The 13,441-nt window shown below is 41.2% G+C and overlaps 1 protein-coding gene across 1 annotated transcript; it reads right to left on the minus strand.

The window, feature by feature from the left end:
* Window positions 1-10,555: 10,555 nt before the first annotated feature.
* LOC123447360 (zinc finger protein 2-like) lies at window positions 10,556-11,208 on the minus strand. Its single transcript, XM_045123959.1, has one exon. The coding sequence runs from the start codon at window positions 11,142-11,144 to the stop codon at window positions 10,707-10,709; it is 438 nt and encodes a 145-aa protein (XP_044979894.1). The 5' UTR covers window positions 11,145-11,208; the 3' UTR covers window positions 10,556-10,706.
* Between the last annotated feature and the right edge of the window lie 2,233 nt (window positions 11,209-13,441).

The following is a 13,441-nucleotide window of genomic DNA, read 5'->3' on the forward strand; positions in this document are numbered from 1 at the left end:
ATGGTTAGCTCAACCTCCCCCTAGGGGCATGCAAGTAGTACTTTGCTTCGAGAGAGCTAATAAAGCTTTGCAATAATTATGTGAGTTCGTTATGACTAATGTGAACCCATGGATGTATGTACTCTCACCATTCCATATTTTCTAGCCTCTTCGGTCTCGTGCATTGCCCATTCTCACCTCGAGGATCGGTGCAAACTTCGCCCGTGCATCCAAAACCCGCAACATGATACGCTCTATTGCACATAAGACACCTTATATCTTTCTCAAAACAGCCACCATACCTACCTATCATGGCATTTCCATAGCCATTCTGAGATATATTGCCATGCAACTTCGACCGTTACATCATATTACTAGAGCATTCATTGTCATATTGCTTTGCATGATCATATAGCTGACATAGTATTTGTGGAAAAGCCATTGTTCATCATTGTTTACATGTTACGCTAGATCGTTGCACATCCTGGTACACTGTCAGAGGCATTCATATAGAGTCATATTGTTTAGTAGTTTTTCATATCAAGTTGTAAGTAAATAGAAGTGTGATGTTTTCCATTATTAGGGCACTACCTCAGTGGGGAAAGGATAGTGGAGAAAATGATTCCCCCACAAGTCACGATTAGACTCTAGACGAAAAATAAAAAAAGAGAAAAAGAGAAAAAGAAAAGAAAATAAAGAAAGAAAAAAAGAAAAAAGAAAATATAGAAAAAAAAAGAGAAATGAGAAAAGGGACATTGCTACTACTTCTTCTTCCACACATGTGCACCAAAGTAGCACTACGTTTTTCATATAGAGTTTATGTTTTGTCACTTTCATATGCTAGTGGGAATTTTTTATCATAGAACTTGCTTGTATATTCTAATGACGGGCTTCCTCAAATGCGCTAGGTCTTGATGAGCAAGCAAGTTGGATGCACATCCACTTAGCTTCAATTGAGCTTTCATACACTTATAGCTCTAGTGTATCCGTTGCATGGCAATCCCTACTCCTCGCACTGGTATCGTTTGATGGGCATCTCCATAGCCCGTTGATCCACCTAGTAGATGCGAGACTTCCTTCTCCACTTTTACCCCGTTGAAACCGACCACCATGTTCTATTCCACCTATATGCTATGTCCATGGTTCACACTCATCTATTGAGTGACGTATAGAAAGTTGAAGCGCGTTAAAAAGTATGTTCCAATTTCCTGGCTTAACACTGTGGTGCTTGACATCTGTATTGATGTCGCAAAGACGGATCCATGCCATGCTAATATGATAAAATGAATGGGGAGTAAACATTCTTTATGGATCATATATTTTGAAAGTTGATGATTATGTTAATGTTTGATAATTCATCATTTCTCAAAGATCATACCTGAAAGAGATTACATGTTGGCTACCATGTCACATCAAACCTTCTGTTTTTATAATTTACCTACTCGAGCATGAGTAGGAATTAAGCTTGGGGATCCTAATACGTCTCCAACGTATCTTTAATTTTCATAGTTCCATGCTATTATATTATCATCATGGGATGTTTTTAGGTATTTACTTACTGATTTATATTATTTTCGAGCACTAACCTATTAACCCATTGCCAAGAGCCAATTGATGTTTTCTGCATGTATTTGGCTTTTCAGGAATACTGTACAAAACAAAGACCAAATACCCTGAAACTTTTTGATGATTTTTTCTGGACTAAATAAGACATGAAAGCTTGGGAGGAAGACCGTAGAGCACATGCGGTGCCCCAAAGACAACAGGGAGCGTCCAGGGGGCGCCCTAATGGCTTGGGGCACCTCCTAGCTCTCCAGCCCTCGTTCTATCCACTATAAATTCACATATATTCCAAAAACCCTAGAGAGCCTCTCAAACACTTTTTTTACAACTACAAGTTTTTGTTTCATCATGTGCCCAACTGGGTCCCTGTTCTGTTGCCATGTAGGTGGGGGATTGATCACGGAGGGCCTCTACATCAACCTTGCTGCTCCCATGGTGATGTGTCATCGGTTCACCACAGACATATAGGTCTGTAGTTAGTACCTACACGACTACCTATCTCTCTATGTTCTTTGTTGCCATGATCGCCGGGATTCTCACGGTGAACTATCTTATGTAATCACTCTTGTGCGGTGTGTTTATTGGGATATGATGAATTGTGGGTTTATGTTCAGATTATTCATGAGATTATATTTAGTTCCTTGTTGGTCTTCCATATATATGTATGCATGATTATGATAGCGTCATAAGTCTGTCTGGTCTAACTATTTGGTTTGGCCAACTAGATTTGTTTATCTTCAGTGGGACAGGTGCGTTGTAGTGGATTCAATCTTGTGTTTCTCAATCCGAGTGAAAGAAAGGGACATGACACATAATGTATTGATGCGACTAAGGGTCAAACGATGGGGTTCATTCATATTAATTCTATTTACTTTGTTTATATCATGTCATTATCCACCAAGTATTACTCTGTTTTTACCTAATACTCTAGATGCATGCTAGATAATGGTCGATGGGTGGAGTAATAGTAATAGACGCAGACAGGAGTCGGTCTACTTGCTTACGGACATGATGCCTATATGTAATGAACATTGCCATGCATAAATATTGGATACCTATTCGTTTTTCTATCAATTGTTGAACAATAATTTTTTTACCCACCGTATGCTTTCTAAGAGAGAGAAGCCTCTACCAAAAACCATGCCCCCCCGGGTCTATTCAAAAATATATTTACAAAACCTCCAAATACCTTGCTTCCATTACATACTTTTTATTTATTTTCTATTTAATTATATTTATCAAACTATTTATCTGTCACTACTTATCGCTTGTAAGTAAAGAGGTCAAGGGGATTGACAATGTCTCTTGTCCGTGTCAGGTGCAAGTGTGTGCTCTTTTGTGTGCAGGTGCTGAAGACATGAAATTGTGTGGTTCTCCTATTGGTTCGATAACCTTGGTTCTCACTGGGGAAATACTTACCTCTAGTGTGCTCCATTATCCCCTCCTCTTTGGGGGAAACCCAACACAGATCACATGTATCAAGGTGTCAGTTTGAGGCCTACAAAGGGCATCACGATGGTGACAGAACTACACACAGGTACAATAATCTAGTTTTAATTGGCCTACTCTTTCAAAGATGCATGTAAGTTTGTCCTATCTTGTGGTGAATGTCAAAAAATGGTAACGTTCGTAGACGTCAGGTAATGCCTATGAATTATTCACTTGCAATTCAGCCATTTGATGTTTGGGGTTCTCATTACATGGTACCTTCTCCTTCCTCTCATGGGTATACTCATATTTTAGTTGTTGTTGATTACGTTACTAAGTGGTTAGAAGCTATGCCAACTAGTATTGCTGGTCACAACACTTCTATTAAAATGCTTAAAGATGTTATTTTCCCGAGGTTTGGCGTCCCTAGATATTAAATGAGTGATGGTGGTTCACATTTTATTCATGGTGGTTTTCGTAAAACTCTAGCTAAATATTATGTTAACCATATAATTGCATCACCTTGTCATTCTCGGTCTAGCGGTCAAGTTTAATTAAGTAACCGAGAAATAAAATGGATCTTGCAACAGACTATTAGTAGATCTGGAAAGAATTGGTCTAAGAAACTTGATGATGCTTTATGGGCTTATATACCTGCTTATAAAATTCTATGGGAATGTCTCTGTAAAAAATGGTCTATGGAAAAGCATGTTATTTACCTCTTAAGTTAGAACATAAGGCTTATTGGGCAATTAAATAACTTAACTATGATTTCAAACTTGTCGGTGAAAAGAGGTTATTTGAAATAATCTCCTTAGATGAATGGAGAATCCAAACCTATGAAAATGCCAACTTGTTTAAAGAAAAGTTCAAAAGATGGGCATGACAAGAGAATCCAAAAACGGGAATTTCTCCTCTCATGCCCTCCATCCCTCCCATGGCCGAGACCCTCCCATTGGATTGTGCTCGAATTCGGGCAAGTTGGCCTCCCCCTGCTCCTTTGATCCTCACCGGAATGACCCCTGCGTCGCCACGGGCCTCCCCTGAGCTTCATTGCTCCTTACCGATGGCTAGAGCGCCAAGTCCCGTGGCCTCCGTCGTCAGGGTACGCCGTGGGCGAAGCGACGCTCGACCTCGCGCTCCCCGGCTAAAACGGAGGCCCGAGCATGGTGCCGCTCTCCACCCCGAGCGCAGCAGTGGTCGGAGTGCTATCGATGGTGGTCTAAGACGCCCGCATGGAGTGCCAGCGCGTCGGCCTTACTTCCTGTGCCTCTCCCCTAATCGATCGGGAGGTGGGGGATGAACCTGCCAAGTGAGCCCCACCTAGCGGCGAGCGAAAGGTCAGGCCCAGCTGTTTAAGTGGAGGCGCCCGCTCCTCTTTCAGCCTTTCCGCGTGGGAGATGCACTCCCCGGAGTGCACCTCCAACGTGGCCCCGTCGCGCGTGCAGCTGAGCAGTTGGACCGATCCAGTCCAATCTCACTATGTTACGCTCACTGCGAGGTTCGCCCATTAGGTAAAACCTTTTTCATTTTTTAAGATTTGTAAAAAGTGTGGAAAAATCATCTTAGCTCCAAACTTAATGATTCAAAGTCCTAGATTCTTCTAAAATCACGCTCTATCCAAAAATATGTCCTAAACATTTTCCCTAGAAACTTCTGTGTAGTGTTCAAATTCAAATTTAAACTATGAGAACCCCACCTTGCAAAATTCCTAGAGGTTCCAACTCAACTCCAAATGGGGTGATTCAAGTTCCTAGATGACCATCAAACCATGGCCTATTTTTCTAGGCATGCTGAACATTTTTCCTATACTATATTTATGTTGAACCAAATAAATGGCCCATTTTTTCATTTATTCTCTATTAGAAAATCCCTAAAATATTCATCCCAACTCCAAATCCAAGAAACCACTTCCTAAATGTTTCTAAAATCATGCCCTATTTAATAGGTACATGCACACGTTTTTATAAAAATATTTTTGCAGACTTCTTATAGGATCATCAATTCCTCCATTTTCACTATTCAAAAATCCCGGCGGTCCAAATCCATTAAAACAAAACTTAGGTATTTTTCTTGGGACCATGGGTGTCCAAGAAAAATAGAACTCCCATTTATAGAGCAGTTTTATTTCTCTGCTTCTTGTTTGACTTATTGTGGATGTTTCTCGCGATACTTGACGAATTTAACAAGGTGCTAGGAGTTGGACTAGAAGCCCGTGAAGACATTGAAGACTTTATTCGATCAGGCAAGCAGCCTTTTCACCATGTCTAAGAAACTATTTTATGCATTTCATATAGCAACTCATTCTGTTGCATTGAATCATGAATCGGTAACCCCCGTGGAGGGTTACGGGCGTCACTTTCCTCATTATACTTGCACTAAGCATGAACCTACCGTCCTCATCAGGACATGAATACCATTGCTACACCCACAACCCGTGCTACTATACATACTGGACCAGTTAATAAAGCACGCGCATGCCAATTAAATTACCAGGTATTTTCATTTCTTGGAAATCCTTATCAGTTAGATACTTTTGTTTTACTTATGAATGAAGGACCTAACATGGACAATAAGGATGGCCATTGGATCGGAAACAAGCATGGAGGAGAAGATGCGTGCGCAGGAAATAACGATGGAGCTTCCTATGGTGATTTTCGCACTTTGAAACTACCATAATGAGAGCATGAAGGCTTGGACGAAATATACTATATGCCACTTCATAAATTTAGTCCATAGGCCATCATAGTGTTGTGTCACCTTATTTTTTGCCCAGGCCCATGTAATATCGAAATACCACTTTATAGGTTGTTTTTAGAGTTCGTATGTGTGAGGAAACAGAGATAGGGTTGGTTTCGGACCCCTCCTCCAAGGAGTCATGAAATTCCCCTCTATTCCTCCATATATACAGCCCTTAGGGCACCGTTTACACTTGTGTTTTGTTTAGATTACAAGTTCGCCATAGCTGCAACTTCACATTCTTCGTTTGTGTTCTATGAGCAGACCAAGACGTCATAGAACCCCACTTTCATCAATAAAGCTTTCCTCTTATATTCACAATATCCAAATTGCAATTTCAGTTTCCTACTTGTTCTTCGTTTGCATGTAGGAAACAGACCCTCGTGGTCAGGTGGATCATGCTCCGACATGGTCAATAATCTATCGTAGTTGGTTTAGAGATTGCTAAGGTGCGACATACTCGCACGTTCGTAGTCGGATTGTCAAAGTCGAATCTACCAAAAACGATAGACACATCTCATTGGAAGTCAAGGCCAACTTCGCCTCTATCAAGTAGTATCAGATTTTCAGGTTTCTCTGTGAGATTTACAAGTTTTTAGTAGTTTAGATTGCATCTGTTCTTCATACCTACCATCCACGAAAAAATCCAAAAAGAAAATTAGGGTTAGATCATCATATCCGAACCAATCGGAGCCTTTGCAATTTTCTATTCAGTATTTGCTTTGTTGAATTTGCGATTGCATTGTCGTGTCAAGTTGTTGGTCTTAGCATCTAGTCTTTTAGAGTTTCGATTTCTATTCACAAGTTGTCACACCGCCTCACCATCATTGATGCTGCCATATACCACCGCCACACCATCGTCATTACCAATCCGAGTCCACATATCCCACCACATATCCGTCACCAATCCAAGTCCTTTACATATTAGGTTTAGTTTCGCGATTCCTTTGTTTTCGGTTTCGCGTTTCCTTTCCTGAGTAGGTTTCGGAAAGAAAGTCTCAAAGCAGTTTTTAGACCAAAATTTAAGCGGGTGAAAATATTTTCCCCTATCCTGTTTTTAGGCTTTCGAGAACATTTTGAGACACTCGCCATCATAGCGATTTTTTGTCGCAATTTTTGGTTATCGCAACCCCAAATCGCTCCCGAAAAAAAATTGTCAAAAAATTCGTGCCTATCCTATTTTTAGTCCTTCGGAATATATTTGAGACACTCGCCATTGTAGTGATTTTTTGAAGAAAAAAAAGCGCAAAAATAGACGAAAAAACAGAGTGGCTCCTCCCTATATTACGTGTAGCGTTGTGATTTTGTTGGTGTTCTAGGCTCGCGTCTCTAGAACGGACTAGCCTAGGACAAGCATGGTACCGTCGTTGAGCATCCTTTGAACTTTGCATCTCTGAACTAATTATTGTTGACCCTTTTTGCTACCATATTATAAGCCTTCCTAGCTGCATATACATCTACATCGTGTGTTTGACACCACCTGACAATCACTCTATCCAAGTTTGGGGAGTTTTGACTACAACGATTGACGATCACCACCTACTGTTGGGTAAGAACTGGTAAGAATTTGAGGTTTGCTTGACGGATTTGTGACACACCACCACCACCACCAACACCAACACTTCTTAGTAGTCTATAGGTTCATATTCTTCTCTGTTCCTATTGCTGCTAACCATGCCAGGATCACAAGCCGACGAGATCAACTGGGAGAGCCTAACCAACCACGAGCTCCATGATAAATTTCAGTAAATAATGGTTGGCCAGGTACAAGACTTCGTGACCAGCCTTGGAGAGGCCATGGAAAACCTAGACGTTTTGGAGCAAACATTCGACACAAAGATGAACGCCAAGTTTAATGAGATGCTTGCTCGTCTACCACCACGAGTTGCAGCTTCCGTCCCTCTCCAACAACAACGACAACGACAGGAACAAGGCCCGAATTTTGTGGGACGAGCGTGGCGTGTGCCTATCGGCCAAGGCCAGAATTCTTGTGTGGTTGCTCCTACTACTATGGTTACTATGGCTGCTGCTGCTTCTGTAGTCGAGCAGAATGTGGCGATGAATCGTTGGGTACCGCATGTGATGGAAAACTGTGTCCGTCGGATGGAAGCGTAAAATTTAAGGGTCCACTTTGGAAATGCCTTAATAGTAACTATTATATCGTTCAACTCTAGCATTTTAGACGACACGTCCATTGACATACGTACAAGAAAATTTTAACTCCCACGTGTGTTCTTCTGCTTTTGTTTACAGTGCATTTCAGTGTTGCCTAAGTCAAATTTGCTAAGTTTGACAACTATTAGTCAAAAAAATATCAACAGCCGCAATACTAAATAAGTAGAATATAAAACTATATTTTATAATGAAGCCGGTTTGGTGTTATGTGTATTGATATACAACTCTTTTTACATATAGTTAGTCAAAGTTTAGAAAGTTTTACTTGAGACAAAACTAATATGTAGAATAACTTTTTGCTAAAACACATCTAGATATGAGATAAGTATTGCACATCTAAATCTCATATCATTGCTCTTACAAGGAGATTCGTGCGGGTATTTTCTTTCTTTTTTCCCTATGCTTGATTTAGTTATTTAGATGTGCAATAACTATGTAACATCTATATGTGTCCTAAACATGCCCTTAGAATAAATAGAAACGGAGGGAGTAATGTTTGCGGTTGGCTCTTTGACAAAAATAAATCTGGTTACTCAGTATATTACATAGTGATTCACTGTGAAAAAAGTATAGTACATAGTAGCTCATTTGTTTGTCAGTGGTGTGATCATCAAAGACGGCTAAACCACAGATAATGACCCTGATAATGAGATAGTTGTGCTCTCGCCTTCTATATCACACACACGAATGAAGAGAGACAGAGAGTGCAAGGACACACGCGCGCGAAGGGGGGGTGAGAGGAGGGAAGGGTGGGATGGGTCCTAGCATGTGGATGTTTTTTAGCGATCTATCATATAATTAGGTGTAGATTTTTTTTAAAGGATAGCTAGGTGTAGACTTTTTTAAAAAGATAGCTAGGTGTAGATGATAGTAGGAATATTTACTTAGTGTGAATGTCATATGCTATTACGGAATTAGGACTCCTTCTGTTCCATTTCAAGTGTCACAAGTTTAATTAATACTTCCTTTGTCTCAAAATAAGTATCGCTGATTTAGTATAAAATTTGTATTAATTTAGTTATAAATTTACGACATTTATTTTGGGATAGAGGGAGTATAAATCTGTATTAAATAAATCAACACTTAATATTGAACAGATGGAGTAATAGCGAACTGGACGGATGTACTCTGATTTTTCGTAAGGTTGTGTTTGATGGTACCGTTGATTATGCTAATCCAGTTCATATACAACTACTCCCTACGTTCATAAATATAGAATATTTTGAATATTTTAATATAGATTGCATACAGATTGAAATGAGTGAACAAGCACATCAAAAAGTTAGAACATCTTATATTTGTGAACATAGTATCATTTTGCTTATTTACTTGTGTGGCAACTTGCCTCTAGTTTCGTGGCAACTTGCTCATGGCAGATTATAAAGTAAGGACAGCACAACACAGTTCAACAATTACAAAGTGAGCTTAAAACAGAAAAAATCAGTCAAAGTACCATTCTGGGCGATTCATTGTGAATCCATCAAGATGTATATGTTTTAATTAACTTTAAAGGGCACCTGCATGCATTGCATTAATTTATTTATTATATTTTACTTTACTTTACTTTTATTTTCTACACATGAAAGGACGACAGGACGGTCATTTCCGCTCGCTCTGTATCATACACTATACCTCTATCGCTCAAAGTAGAGATAGTATAGAGTATATTGGAGAGAATGGACGTTTGGAGGCCGAGCTCCATGGAGCTTGAAATTTTTGAAAATTTCAAATTTTAAATTTTTTATTTTCAAAAAATCTGAAAAAATATACAAGTAAAAAAAGATGGTTTGTGTATGCGTGTAAATTTTGAGAATTAAATACCTTAAGATACGATCTGCGTAAAAAATCAAATTCATGGCAAATGATGAATAGTTTCTTCTGTTAAAAAGTGCCAGATTTCTTTTTTTTATACAGGCCTCATTTCAACGTATTTTTTTCTGAAAAATTTACACACATATGCGTGTAAATTTTAAGGATGAAATATCTTGGAATACGATATGCACAAAAAAACAAATTCATGATCCGAGACGATGAATAGTATATTGTATTAAAAAGCTTCAGATTTCTCTTTTTCGTACAGGCTTTATTTCAACGTATTTTTTTCTGAAAATTTACACACATATGTGTTACGCCGTCACTTATCTCTGTATTTTTTCAGAGTTTTTTGAAACTTAAAAAAATGAATTTTCATGAATTTTAGATTTCAAATGTCAAGGCCTTCATGAAGGCCGAGGTCCAAAAGCAATTTCCGGTATATTAGAATGGACGTTTGGAGGCCTAGCTCCATGGAGCTCAAAAAAATTTAAAATTTTGAATTTCAAACTTTTCAGTTTTAAAAAATTCTGAAAAAAATATACATGTAAAGAAGGATGGTACATGTATGTGTATTAAATTTAAAGGATGAAATACCTTAAAATACGATCTGCACAAAAAAAAATACGGCCGGAGACGAAGAATAGTATTTTGTGTTAAAAAACTTCAGATTTCTCTTTTTTATACAGGCCCCATTTCAACATATTTTTTCTGAAAATTTACACATATATGTGTTACGCCGTCACTTATCTCCGTATTTATTTTCAGAATTTTTTAAAACTTAAAAATATGAATTTTCATGAATCTTGGATTTCAAATTTCAAGGTATATTGGCATGTATATATGTTTGAAGAAATTTCACAGACAGTAAAATTTCGGTAAGTGCATTCAATAGACCGATCGGAGAATACAAAAGAGATAGGAGCCCAAAATACGGCGCGACACGCGCGCGCGCAGGTGGGAATTCCATGAGAGAAATTCAGGTAGCTTGAACAAGAAGAGATCGGTCGTCATAGCCTGAGAGACAAATCCACATCGTCGGCGCGGTAGTCGTACTCGGACGAGCCCCTCCCGGCGGGCATGCGCGCCGTGCCATTGCCACGAGGCAAGGGAGCAGCAGCAGCGTTCCACGTACGTGCCTCCATCCTCCCAGGGCGCCCAGCGGAAGACTCGAGGAAACCGTACCTGGGCCTCTCGTCCTTGGGCGCGGGGGCCACGTGTGCACGCGTGGCGGCGGCGATCTCCCGGCGGCGGTGGGCGAGGCTGCGCTCGTGCTTGTGCGCGTTCTGGTGGCCGCCGAGCGCCTGCGAGCTGCGGAACTTGCGGTCGCAGTGGACGCAGAGGAAGAAGCCGCCCTGCTCCGCCTCGGCTGCGGAGCTGATGCGGAGGGTGAGGTCGAGGCTGAGCTCCTGCTCCTGCTCGTCCTTGCCACTGTGTAGCTCTTCCATTGTTATACTCCTAGGTACAGACGGCTTTGCAGTAGCGAATGCGAGTGAGAAGAGAGAAGGAGAGCTTGTGATTTGCGAATGAGAGATTGAGGTGCCAGGCAAAGGATGTTAAATGCTATAGCCAGCACGTGCCCGTGCTACGGTCACTGTTCCTCGCGATCAGGTTAGTGGAGCCGGGCGTGGTGTACTGTTCCTCGTGTGGACAGACGTTGCGCACATTTCCAGCCATTTGCTGCGTCTGTGGCAACGGGAGAGAGCACCTGGCGGCCAGACCATCCAAGCATAGCCGAAACGGGCCAGGCGCGTGAGGTTGACCCGTGTCGCCACTATTCCAATGGTAGTGTTCTAAGACGGGCTTACAGCACCTCCAACCGCGCCATTTAAATGGAGTCTGATTTTTATCGTTTGGATTGGATTGATACCTTCGTTTCTTTTTGTAAATGAATCGACCGTGCGTCCAATGCGTCGACCCAAATCTTGTCTTTACGGTTGGTCGTCATTTATTTTTTATCACACATTTCGTTTTTGGAATTTCCACATTATTTTTATTTCATCAAATGCATTTCAATACATATTTTTTTACCAATTCTTCTCTACGAGTACAAGATCAAAGAATACGAGAACCACAGTTAAATATTTTAAGAGATGTCCAACTTTCATAACTACTCCTACTATTTGGACTAAGGTCTTTTCTGTGTCTTTGTTGTTGATCTGTGAAAGGTAAACAACGTCTTTCTTCTTTGGTTCTAAAGAATTAGACGATGCTTCTCCTTTGATCTCTTCTTTACTCACATCTACACCTTGAACGCGTCGGACGATCTGCAGCGGGCTATCATCGCACTTTCTAAATGACAAAGGCGAGCCGGCAAGCCTCTGGGCCAGCGACGACCCGACGTGGCTTTGTCGGCGGACCGATGATGGTACCGATCCGGGAGGCTAGAGGCGGATTGAGCGCCTGCATGCGGCACCGAGCCATTGCCTAGGCTGGGTGGACCGGTACGCGGCCAACCCATGGCAAGCGCAGTCCACCGTCTGCCGGATTCGCCAAATCTCAACGTAGCAGCCGCAGATCCACCACTCGGCCTTCCATACCAGCACGAAGGAGGCACACCCCCCCCCCCCCATGATGTGATGTTGTGTCGAGGAGGGGTGCTCGAGAGCAAGGTGGATGGGAATATGGACGTCGATCTAGGGTTCGTACACTTGCCGGCGAAGAGTGGGGAATGGGATATAAAAAGGGAGAGGTTGTGTCGCCGACGGGTGGGCCCGGGGAAGGAGCACGCGGACGAGGCGTGTGTCCGCTTCGTGTTTGCCCGGATGCAAATGCGGCCCAAATATAGGTCTGAAATGAGTCACTAGCGGACAAAAACGGGCGCGCATCCGTTGGTCGATGCGTTTGGCCGTGTTTTCTGTCCGCGACGACCTAAACGGACGCGCGGGACGAAAATGGATCATCCAATTAGAGTTGCTCTTAGCATACATGTGATCCCTCTACCTGACCCGTTCAATCTGTGTCCGGACATGTTTATTTTAACCCTTCACTTTTCTAATAAAACGAAGAGAGCACCTATCGAGAAAATCAAAACATGGCCCGAACGGGCTAAGTTTCGTGTGGCTGACCAATGTCGTCAGTATTCCACTATAGTATTTTCCGACAAACTTGCTCTAGAATATCTACAACCATCCCTCAAACATCTCTTGTAAAATTAAAATCATGTCTTTCATGAAAGTAAAACCCTGTCTCTCGTAAAAGAAATATGTTTTTTCTTGTATTGTGGAAAAACTAAGAAAGACCGATGAAAATAAGAAACACCAAAAAAACAGATAAAATCAATCTAAAAAGCCGAAAACTCGTGCAAAAAATAAAAAATACATATAAAACACTCAGAATGCCACACGTGACAGCGAGTGAGAACGCGCCAAGTGACGGTGCGTGATCGTTGGAAGCCTCCCGAATGATGACTCGCTAACTACTTGCTTCCAACGTCTCCTGTTAGAGGGCTCTGTCCTATGTAGGGTTGACCTGGGTCATATGCCCACACAAAAAAGAAATAATATTGTAACAAATTTAGACGACTCAATAAATTTTAATGAATATAATATTTAATGGGTCGTATGATTATGACAGATGATGTTTGTGAAGAGAATTTTTTATTTGGTCCTTCCTTAAAAATTGTTCTTTTTTTATCCTAATAAAAAAGTTCATCCTTTTTTAATGAATCGGGATTGGGAGAGAAGGGGGGTCGGGAGAGAAGCGCGCGTAAGGTGAAAAAGAAGACTTCTCTAGCGTTTTTCCA

The sequence above is a fragment of the Hordeum vulgare genome, chromosome 4H, assembly GCF_904849725.1.
Source record: "Hordeum vulgare subsp. vulgare chromosome 4H, MorexV3_pseudomolecules_assembly, whole genome shotgun sequence".
Lineage (NCBI taxonomy): Eukaryota > Viridiplantae > Streptophyta > Magnoliopsida > Poales > Poaceae > Hordeum > Hordeum vulgare.

What these genes read in the sequence shown, in the direction of transcription:
- LOC123447360 (XM_045123959.1), bottom strand. Translation starts at nt 11,144, where the DNA reads ATGGAAGAGCTACACAGTGGCAAGGACGAGCAGGAGCAGGAGCTCAGC.